The sequence below is a fragment of the Tamandua tetradactyla genome, chromosome 25 (genome assembly GCF_023851605.1).
Source record: "Tamandua tetradactyla isolate mTamTet1 chromosome 25, mTamTet1.pri, whole genome shotgun sequence".
NCBI lineage: Eukaryota > Metazoa > Chordata > Mammalia > Pilosa > Myrmecophagidae > Tamandua > Tamandua tetradactyla.
Window position 1 is genome coordinate 1,901,805 of NC_135351.1, and position 17,117 is coordinate 1,918,921.

Consider the following 17,117-nt stretch of genomic DNA (forward strand, 5'->3'; position numbering starts at 1 on the left):
TTAAGAACACATCTGTTAAAGACAGCTCAAGCCAAAACCTTTCGTGGGTAGCAACAATAACAGAAGACTAAAGACAAAGAGCGAGAGGACATGAGTAACGTAGAGAGATCAAACAGGGGATGGGTCAAAAATCAACAATGAAGTCTTAAACATCCAATTGTGAGTCCTAATTTTGGGGGCTTTGTCTAAGACTCATACACAATTCATACAATGTCCCTACACTCATTGTGCCCACATACAAACTATATCTTGGTTAAGAAAGAATAATCAAGAGGGAGCTCCTCCTCTGAACTTCTCCCATGGAAAAAGCCTTGGAAAGAACCTGGGTTTCAGGAGCATGCCAGAAGACCATCAGAGGATTTACTACAGACCACAAAGTCCATTCATGCATGAAGTTGTGCTCAAATGAACACCTAGCAATTATCATTCTTTTCTGGACTTTCCTGACCCCTAAATTTTAAATTTAGAGGGCTCAGAAATTCTTAGAACAATTCAAGAAGGACCCATATTTCCAAAGTGCTTCAGAGATGTTACCTAGGACAGTCCAGTCTCACTGAAAGCTGCTAAACCCCCATGACATTTCAACACCTGAATACTTCCCAAGACAAACACTCATTCCCTCTCAACCAGAAGTAAACCTCAGGAGGTGAAAAAGAAACTTGCTATTTGAATTACTAAGGTAATGGTAAAGTGTAGGCTTGAAAGTTAAATACATAAAGACTAGCAGAGAATTTTCTCCATTCCTAGGAAAACCTAAAATATAGCTACAGTTAGAGGATTTGACTGACTAATTTGTTATCTATTGTGTAAGTTTGGAAGTTTTGTGAACCCCAGGAAATTATGTTCTTAAAATTAATCCATTCCTGGAATACAACTTGGGAACCAAGAAAAAAAAAGTATGCAGACTAAGTAAATCTGGAATAAATATATACATACTTTTTAAAAAAATGTAATCCATTCCTACGGGCATGGACCTATTTTAAGTAGGATCATCTTTGGTGAGTAGGGTTTTAATTAAAGATGTGACCAAAATCATTCAGGGCGAGTCTTAATCCTCTTACTGGAGTTCTTTAATAAGAGAATGAAAACAAAAAGACACAGAACCTCAAAGCAATAGCCAAGAAGCAAGAAGCTGGAAGCTGGAAGCAACAAAACCTGAAAGAGAGACCAGCCGATGCCACCATGTGCCTTACCATATTAACAGAGGAGTCTTGGATGCCTAGATTTGGACATTTCTGGAACTCTAAGCTGGTAAACTAATAAACCCCTATTGTAAAAGCCAGTCCATTATGGTATACTGCATTTCAGCAGCTTTAGCAAAATATAACACCTGTATTAAGTGTCATGGAGCAACACTCGGTATATAACTCCATAAGAAGAATCACGAAGGCCAGAATATAAATTAGATATAATTAACAAGTTGGATGAATTATTTAAGTAAAATATAAGGATAAAGATACAAATTATAAAAGTTACTAAAAACTCTGTACTAGGGATTAAGAAAAGAAAACTCTAGATACAGTTGTAAGATGTCTTCAAAAAGTATTTATTTGGCACAATTCTGGTGATTAAAGTTAATTAAGTCTGGATTAAGTAAGAATTATAGGAAAGGGTTATAAATAAAATTAAAGATCAAATTGGACCTAATTACCCTAAAGTATTTCTAGAAAAATCAAGCAGACAGAGAGTAAAGCCTCTATTGAGTTCAAGTACCTTCTAAATATTTAAATCTACCAACTCCAGAGAACATATTAGTGCTCATATCATTAAAACTGTTAGTTATTAAATTTCAAAATACTTTTCTTTTTTACAAATGCAAATTCAAAAAACCAAAGATGTAAGTAAGTAGTTTTTACCAAAAATTTTAAGTAACTGAAATGTTCATCCATAGCAAAGCTGACTAGGTTTCATAAACACTTCTCTCCAAATAACTGAGGTGTCTTCAGTTAGGATCTTTGGATGTTTCTGAAGTTTTACTCCCTTACTGTAAGTACGTTAGACTTTTAAGCCACTGAAAAATAAAACTGAAGTTAAGATGGTACTCACTTTTCAATCTCAATGCCAAGTGGATTAGCAGGACGTAGGGACAAGGGAGGAATGCCTTTATTCCTGTCAGTACGCATATCATAATAATTCATTTCATCAACCCAAACAGCAGACTGATCCAAGATACCTACCAAAAATGAGAAGCACAAGCTTGATAAAACAAAGACTCTCCCAAACATCTTCTAAGTATTGCCCTATTACTTTAATTTTTTTAAAGACCTAATGCAAAATGCACACTAAAATACTTTTTGAAGAGAGGCCATGACAACCCAGATTTAAAAAAAAAAAATACTGAGACTCTACAAAAAGGCTAAAGTAACACTTCTCGGTCATGGTGTCATTGTACATTACTCAATAGAGAACACTAAGTTCTGCTGAAACAAATGATGTACTTTACAAATAATGAATATGACAATTACTCATACATTATTTAATATTTTATTAAATTAGTAAAAACATTCAGAAGGTTTATATATAAAGAGAACATTCTGAAATCGTACAGATTTTTGGAAAATTTCTGGGAAATACCTAGGCAAAACCTGCATTAAAGACACCCTAAGAAGACTTAGTTCTTATTTAAGATGACTGCTGAAAACCATTATGCATATATAATTTTTAAATTAATATTCTGAGTTTTTTTTCTGGATAACAGTTACCTAGGAACATATTTCTTTGCAGATGGAAACCAATGGCTTTTAAAATGGTTCTTAAAAATTCTCAAGAATGTCTTTTTCTCTTCTTATATGAACACTGACATTTTTCCACAAATAGTTCTGTAAAAAAAATATACTCCTTGCTGTTTCTCGTTCTTTTCACTATTATCAATGTTGAAAATGTTCTAGATGGTAGAAATAGAAGGTGGTTTCTACATTGTGCTAAAATCAACTTGATAAATTCAACAAATTATCCCACCAATTCTTTATATAAAGAAATCAGTCAAAAATATCCCAAGGAATGTATGGCTTGTATAACTGAAACGACTAGGTTATTTAGGAAAAGCTGACTGGGTGGACCCTGTGAACAAGGCATAAATTCTGAAAAACAGTACCTTTATGTGGCCCAGTACTCTGTCATTCGACAAAGTGAAGAACTCACCGATGTTCTCTCCCAACACTGGGATGTCACAGACACAGGAACAAAGGGCAGGGGAGCAAGAGGAGGGCATGAGCCCTCTCCCCAGGGCAGGCAAGGATAGCTTCATGGAAGAAGGCAGTGGAACACTAGGCAACTTCTAGCTGTGTGTCCTTTATGAACCCACAAATTCTGTCAGCAACCCCAGTTCTGTAACAACTTGATGGGAGGCTCTGTCAGAGATTAGGCGGAGTCCAGATAACTGCTGGTATCTGGCCCTCCACTTTAGATTGGTTCCATAAACCTTACTGAGGCTATTATATGCTGGGTGCTTTAGAGTACTTTCAAATATATTTTCTTCATCTGCTGAAAAACATGATAAAAGATGTTGCTGGATTTTGTCAAAATGTATTAAGTTCCTCCAGAAAACTGTATAACAAGTTCCTACTTTTCTTTCACAGTTCAGTTTTTTAAGAAGTTATACAAAAATAGGAATATTATACATATATGCATGAATTCATAGAGTCTGGCACCTCACACCCTTAACTACTACTAATATAAGAAAGCACATACACACAAATACATATATATCAAGTCATTAGAATGATACCTATTTTTTCAGGTTTGAGTAGCTTGAAAGAGACTGTTGAAGTTCCTCTGCCACCTGACTTGGTTGTGACAATAATGTCTCCTTTGTCATTTTTGGCTTGTCCTACTCGACACACAATTTTACTTGCTGACATCCATTCTGCAGTCAGGAGGCAATTATGCCCACATATTGCCAAACCTGAAAATAAAAATGTGCAGGTTAACGAAGTTTGAAAGAACAATGATAAGAATTTAAACATGTCTACTACATGAGAGGCAAATGTGTCTACTGCCAGCAATACCAGGCATTTTCATGAACTGAGAAATGAATCTGGAACTAACATTTCCTTGTCTATTTTTATTATTGAATAAAAGCAACATTATTTGCAAATATACTGCTGTTTCTATTGTGTCTCTCTAATCTGCTTTTTATCTAGTATTTAAGGCTCAGACTATTTTTGAGAATCTTAAATTGCTCTCATACGTATCAGAAGGCAAATTATTGCTACTATTAGAAGTCTAGGCTTTTTAGTTAAAATTTAAGTGTGTTAATAAATTTATATACCATTTCCTAAAAACATTCTATACTTACCTAGCTTCCTGAAAATAATCTACATGTACTTTTATCAGTGTCCAAGTTTATACATTATTATAGCATGAAGATAATCAGTTTTAGAACTCACTCCCCAGAGAACTCTGAACTAAAGTGGTACTTTACATATTTTAAACTTTACCTGAAGCCTGGTAAATCAAGCGGAATATCCTCAGGCATTGCTGGATCACAAACTCATTTTTTTTTACATCTGACTATCCACTTACACCAAGATAGGCCATGCTGCCCTAGTATTATCTTCTCAATGCTGTCACCTACTACACACTTCTCTTACTGAGAACCGGCTGTCCAAAGGGATCGAGTCTGCTTGCTCACGGCCACCACCTTGCCCCACACAATGAAAATCACAATTTAGACAGCAGTCAAACAGAGACTCTGACGTGTCCCTCAGTGGAGCCCCTAAAAGGGGGCCTGACAGATCCCAGTGAGTCAGGCATGTCCCTAGGGCAGCACACAATGACCCCAAACATATCCTCTCCCAGTTATTCTTCTAACCTATTCCCTTTGCATTTTCATAACCATAGAAAAGAGACTAATACAATCAATATTTACAGAAACTATAAACCAAAGTGTAGGTGGCACACCCAGACACTTCACCTTTTCTTTTTGTCATTATTTAGCTTCTGCTCAGCACTCAAGTTCCCCAGTGTTGATGGATTTTTTTTTTCAGATACTGGAATGGTTCAATTAACACAAAATTTGGCTTAAAAAATGGGGAAAGGGATTCAAGTCATCTGTTGTTATAACTTAAAGCACTCTGTAGTAATAATGTTACATTAGTTATACAGGAACAAAAAGAACAAACATATTTTTAGGATATATTTGTATTTCTTGAAATAATGAATTTTAGAGGTTTACCTAAAATATCTATTATTTGTTCATGCACGAAATTTTGCTTTTCTAATAACAGTATGTGCTGGTTTGAAAGCATGTATGTCCCCTAGAAAAGCCATGTTTTAATCAAAATCCCATTTCGTAAAGGCAGAATATTCCCTATTCAATATTGTATGTTTGAATCTGTAATTAGATCATCTCCCTGGAGATGTAACCCAAAGAAGAGTGGTTGTTAAACTGGATTAGGTGATGACATATCCCCACCCATGTGGGCAGGTCTTGATTAATTTCTGGTGTCCTATAAAAGAGGAAACATTTTGGAGAAAGAAGGAGATTCAGAAAGAGCAGAGAATGCTGCAGCACCATGAAGCAGAGAGTCCATCAGCCAGCACTTTGGAGATGAAGAAGGAAAATGCCTTCCGGGGAGCTTCATCAAACAGGAAGCCAGGAGAAGAAACTTGCAGATGACACCATGTTCACCATGTGCCCTTCCAGATGAGAGAAAAACTGTGACTGTGTTCGCCATGTGCCTTGTTACTTGAGAGAGAAACCCCGAACTTCATCAACCTTCTTGAACCAAGGTATCTTTCCCTGGATGGATGCCTTTGATTGGACATATCTATAGACTTGTTTTAATGAGGACATTTTCTCAGCCTTAGCACTGTAAACTAGCAACTTATTAAATTCCCCTTTTTAAAAGCCATTCCATTTCTGGTATATTGCATTCCGGCAGCTAGCAAACTAGAACACAGTATTTAAATGTTCCATTTGGACTGAGTTTCCTGTTGGCATTTTTTAATGTGTAAAGACACATTTTAATTGTACTCATAATTAGTAACTATTTTTTCCACGTTGGAATGTCTTCTATCATTTTCCTGACAAATAACAGTTTAAGAGATTGAAAGCAACCTAGAATGTCACTTTCATCTCTAAACAAACAATACGAAATACTTCAACGCTTATTTGTCCAAACAATCTTTATGTATATATAAACCAGTCTAAGCATTTTTAAGATAAATGGGAAATGCTTTAAATTGTAATTTGTTTGTAGATTATATACATTGACATCATATACACTGACATCACTCCAGGTCAATACACAACTTAGTACTTTTGAATTTTATAATAGTACAGATTCATGAGATTTTAAATAGTAAATCATTTCAGAAAGCAACATAACTCAACAATAAGTGATAGAGTATAACGTAAAAATATAATTCGTATCGGGCAACAGTGGCTCAGTGGCAGAGTTCTCACCTGCCATGCTGCAGACCCAGGTTCGTTTCCTGGTGCATGCCCACGTAAAAAATACATATACAATTAGTCATCATAAAAGAAAAAGTCATTCCAAACAGTGGTTCTCTGCTGGAGAACTACCATATGATTAAAACTGAAGAATGGAAGCAAATTTCAGACACACAAACATAAAGTCTTAAAAACACATTCGTTTGAGCAAACATGAAGGACTCCATGAAGACAGAGGTTGGCATAAAACCACTTCCAGAACAACAGTTTATTCATCTGGTCACATCAAGGTACCTCTGATTTAATATCTGATGAGCATTCTTACTCCAAAAATAATACTCACCAAATAATTTAGACATAGATTCAAGCAGATCATTTTGGTGATGACATTTTGAATGTCATCAAAAAAAAAAAAAGGTCACAGAACCTATTTCTTGATTCCTTAAGCACATTTTTGCTAAGTTTCAGAAGGCTAAGAAATCTGTTTCATGAAATATAATAGGTTCTTTTTTTTGGTTACTTGTAGAATTCCAAGTAAAGTACTTTTTATAGTGTTTTACTTGGCTAGTGTAGATATCATCTGAGTTAAAAACACTTAAATTATTTAACAGGTTAAGTTTGCTTTTCTAAAAAATGGCTTCTTGGCAATACATGAGACAGGATGAAAACTGAACCAGTAAGGTTTATAAAAGTAATACATACTCAGTCAAGTAAGAATAGCATTGCCTGAAGCTAAAGCAAGATTAAAATGTACACAGACTATTAACTGTCATGTTTGGGGCTCATGGTGACTGCCAGTTAAAATCCTGGACATAAAACTTCCTTCCATATAGTATTGTTTCCATGCATTTTAGGGATTTTTCTACTCTGGATAAAGAAACATTTGGACTGAACAATGTCAAAAACCAAAACATGGGTTGGATAAGACAATCTTAATAAGAATAAATTTGACTGACATTTACTGAAGAATCAGAAAGTAATATAAAATGAGACCTAATTGAATAACACTAGGAAAAAGAATTAGCTGTGAAGTGCAAAATTTGGTTACTAAACATAGAGCTAAGTTTCGATTCAGCTTCTCTCTTTAATGGGTTTCTCAGTGGCCAAAAACAAATCTATCAGCCACAAGCTGATAATGCAGGAAAAACAAGTTACAACTTATAATCTCCAGTATTTTATCAATAAATCCCTTATAAATTAAGAAATGAGGCAAAATAATATCTGAATCCTGAGTGGATTTGCGTGAAAAGTAAGAATAATATATTCAGCAGCAAACAGGAGAATCTCTACCTTCCTCATGTAACTGCATCTATATACTCTAACACACAGTCTGTCAGCAAATGATCGTAAATGAAGAATAAAATTGTATTTAAATTCTCATCTCTATCCTGGCTGTATCTGACAACCATTTCCATTAACATAAAAAAAGCTGGGCTCCACAATTAGAGATTGAAACTTGGCAGGCCAGAAAGGTTGCTTTTTATTTTTTAGGTCCAGGGGAAATTCAGAGAGGCTGGGGTGAACAAGCATGAATGCTCAAAAACTAAAGCCAAGACCAGAAATAAAAGGAGAAAAGAAATATCAGTAAATACCAGCCATCCTGAGTTCCAGGAAGATGGCTGAATAGGGTACACTGAGTTAAGCCCTGCTGCAAGGAAAAGTTAGAGAAGGGACAGGAGGGCGACAGGAGACAGCGATTCAACAGCACAACTGACCTGGGAGAGCCTTCTGCACATAGAGCGGCCCTGGTTGCAAAAGCTATGGAACCAAGAAGCAGAAAACTGGAGCCTAACATGGAAGCATGGAACCCACAAGACTGCACGGACGAGGTGATGGGGACCAGGAAGTAAGCCAAGCCATGTTCCTTGGACGCGCTACCCGCATCAGCCCAGCCCTGTGACCCATGACTCACCCCACACCCCACGCACCTGAACCCTATCATACCCTCACTCCCCTCACTCCAAGCGCCCCCACCCCACCAAACCCCAGCGTGCTCACCTGCCCCACATCCCCCCACAAAGTGCAGCCCAACCACCTTTCCTGCACCTGTCCCGAGCACTACGTCCCCCTCCCTGATCCCTGCAGACTGCCGCCAGCACATAACGTAAAGACTGCAGGTGCATATCTCCACACACAGGCGACACCCACCTCCCACCCCTAGTGTCGCACAGGCCCAATCACACCCCCTGAGCTCTACGCATCACTTTACGGCACTCCTAAACCCGTGCATGCATTTGGCCCCCAATCATACCCCTCAGGTCTGGGAACATCAATTTACGGCGCTCCTAGAACTGTGCATACGCATGAACCCAGTTATGCCCTTCAGCCCTGGGAACACCAGTTTACAGCACTCCTGGACCCAAACATGTATTCAGCCCCCAGTCACGCTTCCCAGCTCAGAGAAAACACCAAGATGGGCAGCTGGGCCACAACCATCCCCAGCCAATGAAGGTATAATGCCGACCCGCTGCCATAGCTCTGCCCAATATCGGTTCCCATGCCCTAGACCAGTATATACCAGGGTTACGACCCCCAGACCTGTGCATCGCACAGCTACATCCTCTGGCTACTGGGCGCCCACATTCACAAGCACCAGCATAACATCCCCAACCTGCGCTTATATCTGCACTGCAATGCATCAGCACACTGCTGTGCCCTGCCCCGTACCCTGCATCCTGCTACACATCCACCCTGCAAACACAAGGCTATAGACTACTGAAGGAAATCCACTCCTAAAATAAATCAATCAAGGTGTTTACATGCAACAAAAGCAAGCATATCACTAAGCATATCATATCACTAAGCAGAAGATCGCTAAGCATATCACAACACAGACACATACAGCACAGCCTGACAACCAAATTAAAACAACAGAGAGAGACACAGACACTGGAACAATGTAAAAGACGTTCTTTTAATTCTACTAAATGGGATGGCTAATGACATAAAAGAGATCAAGAAAACAGTAGAAGAGCATAAAGTGGAATTTGAAACAACAAATAGAAAAACAGCAGATATCACAGAGATTAAAGACTCTGATAACCAAAAAAAAAAACATTACTAGAGGCACACAACAGCAGATTTGAAGAGACAGAAGAAAGACTAAGAAATACAGAGGACAGGATAACTGATTTCAAACACTCAAAACAACAAATGGCAAAAAAGATTGAAAAAAATAAATTAAAAACAATAACAATTAAAAAAAAGATGGAAAAATTCGAATTGGATCTCAGGGAAATGACAGACAAAACAAAGTGCACAAATACAAGAATCATTGGTGTCCCAGAAGGAGAAGAGAGGAGAAAAGGGCTAGGAAGAGTATTTGAGGATATAATGGGGGAAAACTTCCAAACAATTATAAAGGACAAATATATACAACTCAAAGAAACCCAATGAATTACAAACAGAATAAATCCAAACAGGCCTTCACCAAGACACATACTAATCAGTCTGTCAAATGTTGAAGAGAAGCAGAAAACTCTGAAAGTGGCGAGAGAAAAACAATCTACTACATACAAAGGAAACCACATAAGACTGAGTTCAGACTACTCAACTAGTACCATGGAGGTAAGAAGGCAGGGTATGATATACTTGAGATCTTGAAAGAGAAAGACTTCCAGCCAAGAATTCTGTACCCAGCCAAATTGTCCTTCAAAACCAAGTAGAGATTAAAGTTTTCACAGACAAACAAGTCCTGAAAGAATTTGTCAACAAGAGACTGGACTTACAAGAAACAGTAAAAGGAGTTTTGCCAGCTGAAAGAAAAAGACAGGAGAGTCAAATCTATATACATATATACTCATTAAGGGTAATTTAAAGAATACAAAGAAAAAGAGGGAAAAGAATATACAGATCTGACAGATAAAATAAAAAAGATAAGATGGTGGATTCAAGAAACATCTTTTAAGTAACAACTTTGAATGTTAATGGACTAAATTTACCAATTAAAAGATACACATTAGCAGAATGGATTAAGAAATATAATCCAGCTATATGCTGTTTACAAGAGACTCATCTTAGACATAAGTATACAAATAGATCAAAAATGAAAGCATGGAAAAAGATGTTCCACACAAGCTGTAACCAAAAGAAAGCAGGAGTAGGTATGCTAATACTGGACAAAATAGAATTTAAATGTAAAGACACCACAGAAGACAAAAAAGAGCACTATATAATAATTAAAGGGTCAAATCACCAAGAAGATATAACAATCATAAATGCCTATGCTCCCAATCAAGGAACTCCAAAGTACATGAGACAGACATTGGCAAAACTGAAGGGAGCGACAGATGTTTCAACAATAGTAATAGGAGACTTCAATACACCAGTCTCCGCTATAGACAGAACAACAGACAGAATATCAACAAGGAAACAGAGAAGTTAACTTAAATGAATTAGACCTAACAGTCATTCTACCCCAAAACACAAGGATATACATTCTTCTTTAGTGTTCATGGAACATTCTCCAGGATAGACCATATGCTGGGGCACAAAAGAGGTCGTTATCAATTTTAAAAGACTGAAATTATTTGAAGCACTTTCTCTGATCACAATGGACTGAAGCTGGATCTCAATAACCACCAAAGAACGAGAACATTCGCAAACATACAGTGACAAAATACACTCTTAAACAATCAGCTGGTCAAAGAAGAAATTGCTAGAGAAATCAGTACCTATCAGGAGACGAATGAAAATGAGAATACAACTTATCAGAACTATGGGATACGGCAAAGGTTGTACTGTGAGGGAATTTTATTGTCCTAAATGTGTATATTAAAAAATAAGGAAGGGAGAAACTCAAGGACTTAACGCTCACCTAGAGGAGCTTGAGAAAAAACAGAAAACTAATCCCAAAGCAAATAGAAGAAAAGAAATAACAAAGGTTAAATCACAATTAAATGAATGGGAGAACAATAGAAAGAATCAATAAAACCAAAAGTTGTTTCTTTGAGAAAATCAATAAAATTGATGGGCCACTAGTAAGACCAACAAAGAAAAAAAAAGAGGATGCAAATAAACAAAATCAGACAGAGAAGGGGTATGTAACCACAGAACCTGAAGAAATAAAAAAAGAATCATGAGGATACTATGAACAACTATATGCCAACAAACTAGACAACTTAGATGAAATGGACAAATTCCTCAAAACACACAAACAAGCTACAATGACTCAGGAAGAAATAGAAGTTCTCAACAACCCAATCACAAGTAAAGAGATTCAATCAGTAATGAAAAATCTTCCTACAAAGAAAAGCCCAGGTCCAGATGGCTTCACAGGGGAATTTTTTTTTTTTAACACAAACATTTTCAATATATAATCATTCCATTCTACATATATAATCAGTAATTCACAATATCATCACATAGTTGCATATTTACCATCATGATCATTTCTTAGAACATTTGTATCAATTCAGAAAAAGAAATAAAAGACAACAGAAAAAGAAATAAAATGAAAACGGAAAAAAAAAATTATACATACCATACCCCTCATCCCTTCCTTTCACTGATCACTAGGCATTTCAAACTAAATTTATTCACAGGGGAATTTTATCAAACATTCCAAAAAGAACTAACACCAATCCTGCTCAAACGTTTCAAAAAACCTGAGGTAAAAGGAACTCCACCTAACTCATTTTATGAATCTAATATCATTTTAATAGCAAAACCAGGTAAAGATGCCATAAGAAAGGAAATCTACAGCCAATCTCCCTAATATGAACATAAATGCAAAATTTCTCAACAAAATATTAGCAAATCAAATCCAGCAACATATTAAAAGAATTATACACCACAACCAAGTGGGGTTCTTACCAAGATGCAAGGACGGTTCAACAGAAGAAAATCAATTAATGTAATACAGCACCTTAACAAACTGAAAGGGAAAAATCACATGATCATCTCAATTGATGCTCAAAAAGCATTCAATGAAGTTCAGCTTCCTTTTTTGATAAAAACGCTCCAAAAGATAGGAATCAAAGGTAACTACTTCAATATGATGAAGGGAATATATGAAAACCCGATAGCCAGCATCGTACTCAATGGAGAGGGACTGAAAGCCTTCCCCCTAAGATCAGGAACAAGACAAGGATGCCCACTGTCACCACTATTATTCACCATTCTGCTAGAAGTTCTAGCTACAACAATCAGGCAGGACAAAGAAATAAAAAGCATCCAAATTGGAAAGGAAGAAGTAAAACTTGCATTATTTGCATATAATACTATACTTGGAAGATCCTGAGAAATTTACAGCAAAGTTACTTGAGCTAATAAATTCAGCAAGGTGGTAGGATATAAAATTAAGGTGGCGGGATATAAAATCAGTAGTGTTTCTATACATAAGCAATGACCTGAGGAGTGAGTTAAGGAAAAAATTCAAAATAGCAACTAAAAGAATCAAATACTTACGAATAAACTTAACTAGGGACACAAAGGACTCATATACAGAAAACTACACAACACTGTTAAAAGTCAAAGAATATCTAAATAAGTGGAAAGACATTTACTGCTCATGGATAGGAAGGCTAAGTATAGTTAAGATGTTAATTCTACCCAAATTAATCTACAGATTCAACACAATACCAATCAAAATTCCAACAACCTACTTGGAAGACTTGGAAAAGGTAATTACCAAATTCATCTGGAAGGGAAAAAGACCCCGAATAGCTAATAGTATTCTAAAAAAGAAGAACAAAGTGGGAGGATTAACACTCCTGGACTTTAAAACTATTATAAAGCACAATGGTCAAAACAGCATGGTAGTGGCACAAAGACAGAAGCACTGACCAATGGAATTGAATCAAGACTGCAGAAATAGACCACCAAATCTATGGTCAACTGATTTTTGACAAGGCTCCAAATCCTCTGAACTGGGACAAAACAGTCTTTTTAATAAATGGGCATGGGAGGACTGGATATCAATAGCCAAAAGAATGAAAGAGATCTCCTATCTTACACCCTATATACAAAAATTAACTCAAAATGGATCAAACAGGGTAGTGCTATGGTGGCTCAGTAGCAGAATTCTTATCTGCCATGCCAGAGACCTGGGTTCAATTCCCAGTGCCTACCTCTGCAAAAAAAAAAAAAAAAACAGATCAAACACCTAAATATAACATAAAATTTCTAGAAGAAAATGTAGGGAAACACCTTAAGACCTAGTAGTAGTAGGAGGTAGCTTCCTAAACTTTACACCAAAGCACAAACAACAAAAGAAAAAATAGATAAATGGGAACTTCTCAAAATTGAATGCTTCTGCACCTCAAAAGACTGTCAAAAAGGTGAAGAGGGGTGGGCAACGGGGACTCAGTGGCAGAGTTCCCACCTGCCATGCCAGAGACCTGGGTTTGATTCCCAGTGTCTGCCCATGTAAAAAGAAAAAAAAAGTGAAGAGGCAGCCAACTCAGCGGGAGAAAGTATTTGGAAATCATATATTGGACAAGGGTTTGATATCCTGTATACACAAAGAAATCATACAACTCAGCAAAAGAACAAAAAATCCAAGTATAAAATGGGCTAAAGATATGAATAAGCATTTTTCTGAAGAGCAAATACAGATGGCTCTAAAGCACATGAAGAGATGCTCATTTTCATTGGCCATAAGGGAAATGCAGATCAAGAATACAATGAGATACCACCTCACACCCGTAAGAATGGCTGCTATTAAACAAACAGGAAACTATAAATGTTGGAGAGGATGTGGAGAAATTTGGACATTTATGCACTGCTGATGGGAATGTATAATGATGCAGCCACTAAGGAAGACAATTTCAAGATTCCTTAGGAATCTAAACATCGAGCTGCCTTATGACCCAGTAATAGCACTGCTTGGTATACACCCAGAAGAGCTGAAAGCAACAACACAGACATCTGTACACCAATGTTCATAGTAGCATTATTCACAGTTGCCAAAAGGTGAACAAACCAAATGCCCATTAACAGACGAGAGGATTAACAAAATGTGGTATATACACACAACGGAATATTATGCAACAGTTAGACAAAATGATGTCCTGAAGCACATGACAAGATGGATGAGCCTTGAGGACATAATGCTGAATGAAATAAGCAAGACACAAAAGGACAGATACTGTATGATTAATTTTTATGAACATGGTAAAGGTAAAATCAGAGACTTATAATACAGAATATAGGGAACTTAGAGATACACAGAAGTTAGAGATGGGTGAAAGGTTAGCTAATGAGGTTGAACTCCAACGTAAGGGAACAGATAGAAATGAAGGTGGTTCTCTAGTGGGTCTATAAGTAATACTACCAAATTGAAGGTGAACAAGACTGAAATGGTTGTATACACCTATGTGTCCCACTAATTAATGTTAGAAATATAAATTTAGTTTTTGCAGGAACTACTTCATAGGTATGATTTGTATACAAAGAGTGCTTACGTCCAAGGTACAGGGGGAAAACTGCCATTGCGTGCCATGGGCTTTAAAAGAAAAACATCAGCACCACCACAGCAAGAGCAGAGGTAAATAACAGGAGGAGGGACAAGAGTTAAGAGGAAGTTTAGATTTCTTATTTGGTGAGGGTGTGTTTATTGGTTTTCTCTTGGGAGCATGAAAATATCTAAAATTGAGAGTGTTGACGGACAGTGGACTTTGGGCACTATACATGATAGCTGATGAATGCACGTGGCTGAAGGATGCACTGACTGAAGAGTAGACTGGTGAACGATGTTATATACTTTTGAACAAAGGTTGTGCTGCTACAAAAAAGGAACTAAATAGTGATGAAGCAGTGATGTGAGTGAACACGTGGGACATTTGGTGAGGCAAAATAAGCCAGAAACAAAAGAACAACAGTGGTTCGGTCTCATTTAGAAAATGCTTACAAGAAAACATGGGCCTAGATTATAAGCTTTTATAGCAGCCACATTTATTCCAGAGTGGTAATTATTATTTCTGGATTTGGAGAGCCTGTTTTGTATATATACACACATGTACATATATAACCTGGTATTTATGATAAGGACGAAGCCAATCAGGTTGGGGCTAAAGTAATTCAGAACACAAGGATAAGGAAGACAAGGTCTGTATTTTAGAACCACACATACCCTGAGGCCAAAAGAAAAAAGGTTTATTTCGTCTGGAACCTAAATTTTCTGTAGCACATAATCTAACTCAACCTATCTGTATAGCTCATCTGAACAACTGAAACACAGGGAGCACAGAATAAGAAAGAGGTCCATTAATCCTGTATAGCTTAATGTAATGCCTACATACATCCTAGAGTATATCAAGCAGGTCATCAAAAAGTATTGGCAAAGTCCCTTGAGGGATGGGAGAAAAAATACGGAACTTTTAAACTTTAGCATCAGGAAATCCCGATACTGTGTTCAACTATAGGTAGACCCAAATCAATAGGCCCTGAACTTGACCTCAAGGCTTACTCTTCTGAAGCTTATGTAGGTAGCAGAGAAGCTTAGCCTACCTGTAGGTATGCCTGAGAGTTACTTCTAGACGACCTCTTTTGTTGTTCAGATGTAACCTCACTTACTCTAAGCCCAACTCTGCAAGTGAAATCATTGTCCTCCAACCTACATGGGACATGACAGCCAGGGGTGAAAGTCTCTATGGCCACATAGGAGATGACTCCCAAGGATGACTCCAACCCCGGCACTGTGGGATCAACAATTCCGTCCTGACCATAAGAGGGAACAGAAATATAACTACTAAAGTATTTTATTACTTTAAATAAGTAATATTTTTTATTTTTAAAAAAAAGAAAATTTTATTTTCAAGTGGCAGAGAGACTTGAAATAGAGTCGAGAGGCAATTCTGAAGGTTGCTCTTATGCAAGTTTCAGTTCAACATTGCTACCTATCATAACCTGACAAACCCAAACAGGGCCACTCCAGTCAATCGTAAAGAATACCTAGGGCACTATCTAAGATTCCACAAGGGTTCCATGCACTAGTGTAACTTCCAGAAACCTACAACCTCCAGATGGATCCCTGGACCAGATAAGTCCTGAAACCTAGAAGGCCCAGCCTCTCCAGAACATTAGACAGCTCCATCTTCCTACCCCACATTAGTGACAGACCCTTCCAACATGAAGAAGTTAGACTGGCCACAGCCCAAACACCCATAAACAGAGGGATAGAAAGATCATAGGTGGTGGTGGAGTTAAACAGAGAAGATAAGATTTAACAAATGAATATGACTGCTAAATCATTAAACTGATATCTCTTTTAGTCTCCAATATCTTAGCGCAACTAGAAGTAAAAACCTAAAATTGTAGAATTGTAATCCATGTCAAACTCTGAAATATGCTCTATAACCGATTGTGGCACTGTGCTTTCAAATTTATTACTTTGTATATATGTTATTTTTCACAAAAAAAGAAAGAAAAAAGTTGATTATAGTGATAAAAAATATTTAAGCCTTCTAGTCTCCTATATTCTGGAGCAGCTAGAAGGAAAAAATCTGAGAAGACTGTATGGAAGCCCATGAAAAACTCTGAGATCTGTCCTGTAACTACTTGTTGAAGAGTGCTTTGTAAACCATTGCATTTTTATTTCTTTCCTTTGTATATATGTTATACTATACAATAAAAAAAGTTTAAAAAAAAAACAGTAGCCATCCTTGCTATTTCAAAAACCTGAAGGAAGGAAAAGAGGAAAATAAAAAAAAATAAGCCAAGAGTAAGGGGTCCTTATATATGAAGGGGGAACATCACACTATACAAACCAAATACTTAT

The 17,117-nt window shown here is 36.9% G+C and overlaps 1 protein-coding gene across 6 annotated transcripts in view; it reads right to left on the bottom strand.

Moving 5' to 3' along the window:
* Nucleotides 1-17,117, bottom strand: part of EXOC2 (exocyst complex component 2) — a 244,959-nt gene that overhangs the window by 173,569 nt on the left and 54,273 nt on the right. For all 6 annotated transcript variants that reach the window (XM_077143499.1, XM_077143501.1, XM_077143502.1 and 3 more), the window contains 2 exons: nucleotides 3,728-3,904; nucleotides 2,047-2,173 (listed from right to left, as the gene is read on the bottom strand). In XM_077143499.1, the coding sequence (XP_076999614.1) occupies nucleotides 2,047-2,173; nucleotides 3,728-3,904 (304 nt within the window). The remainder of the gene's footprint in view (nucleotides 1-2,046; nucleotides 2,174-3,727; nucleotides 3,905-17,117) is intronic.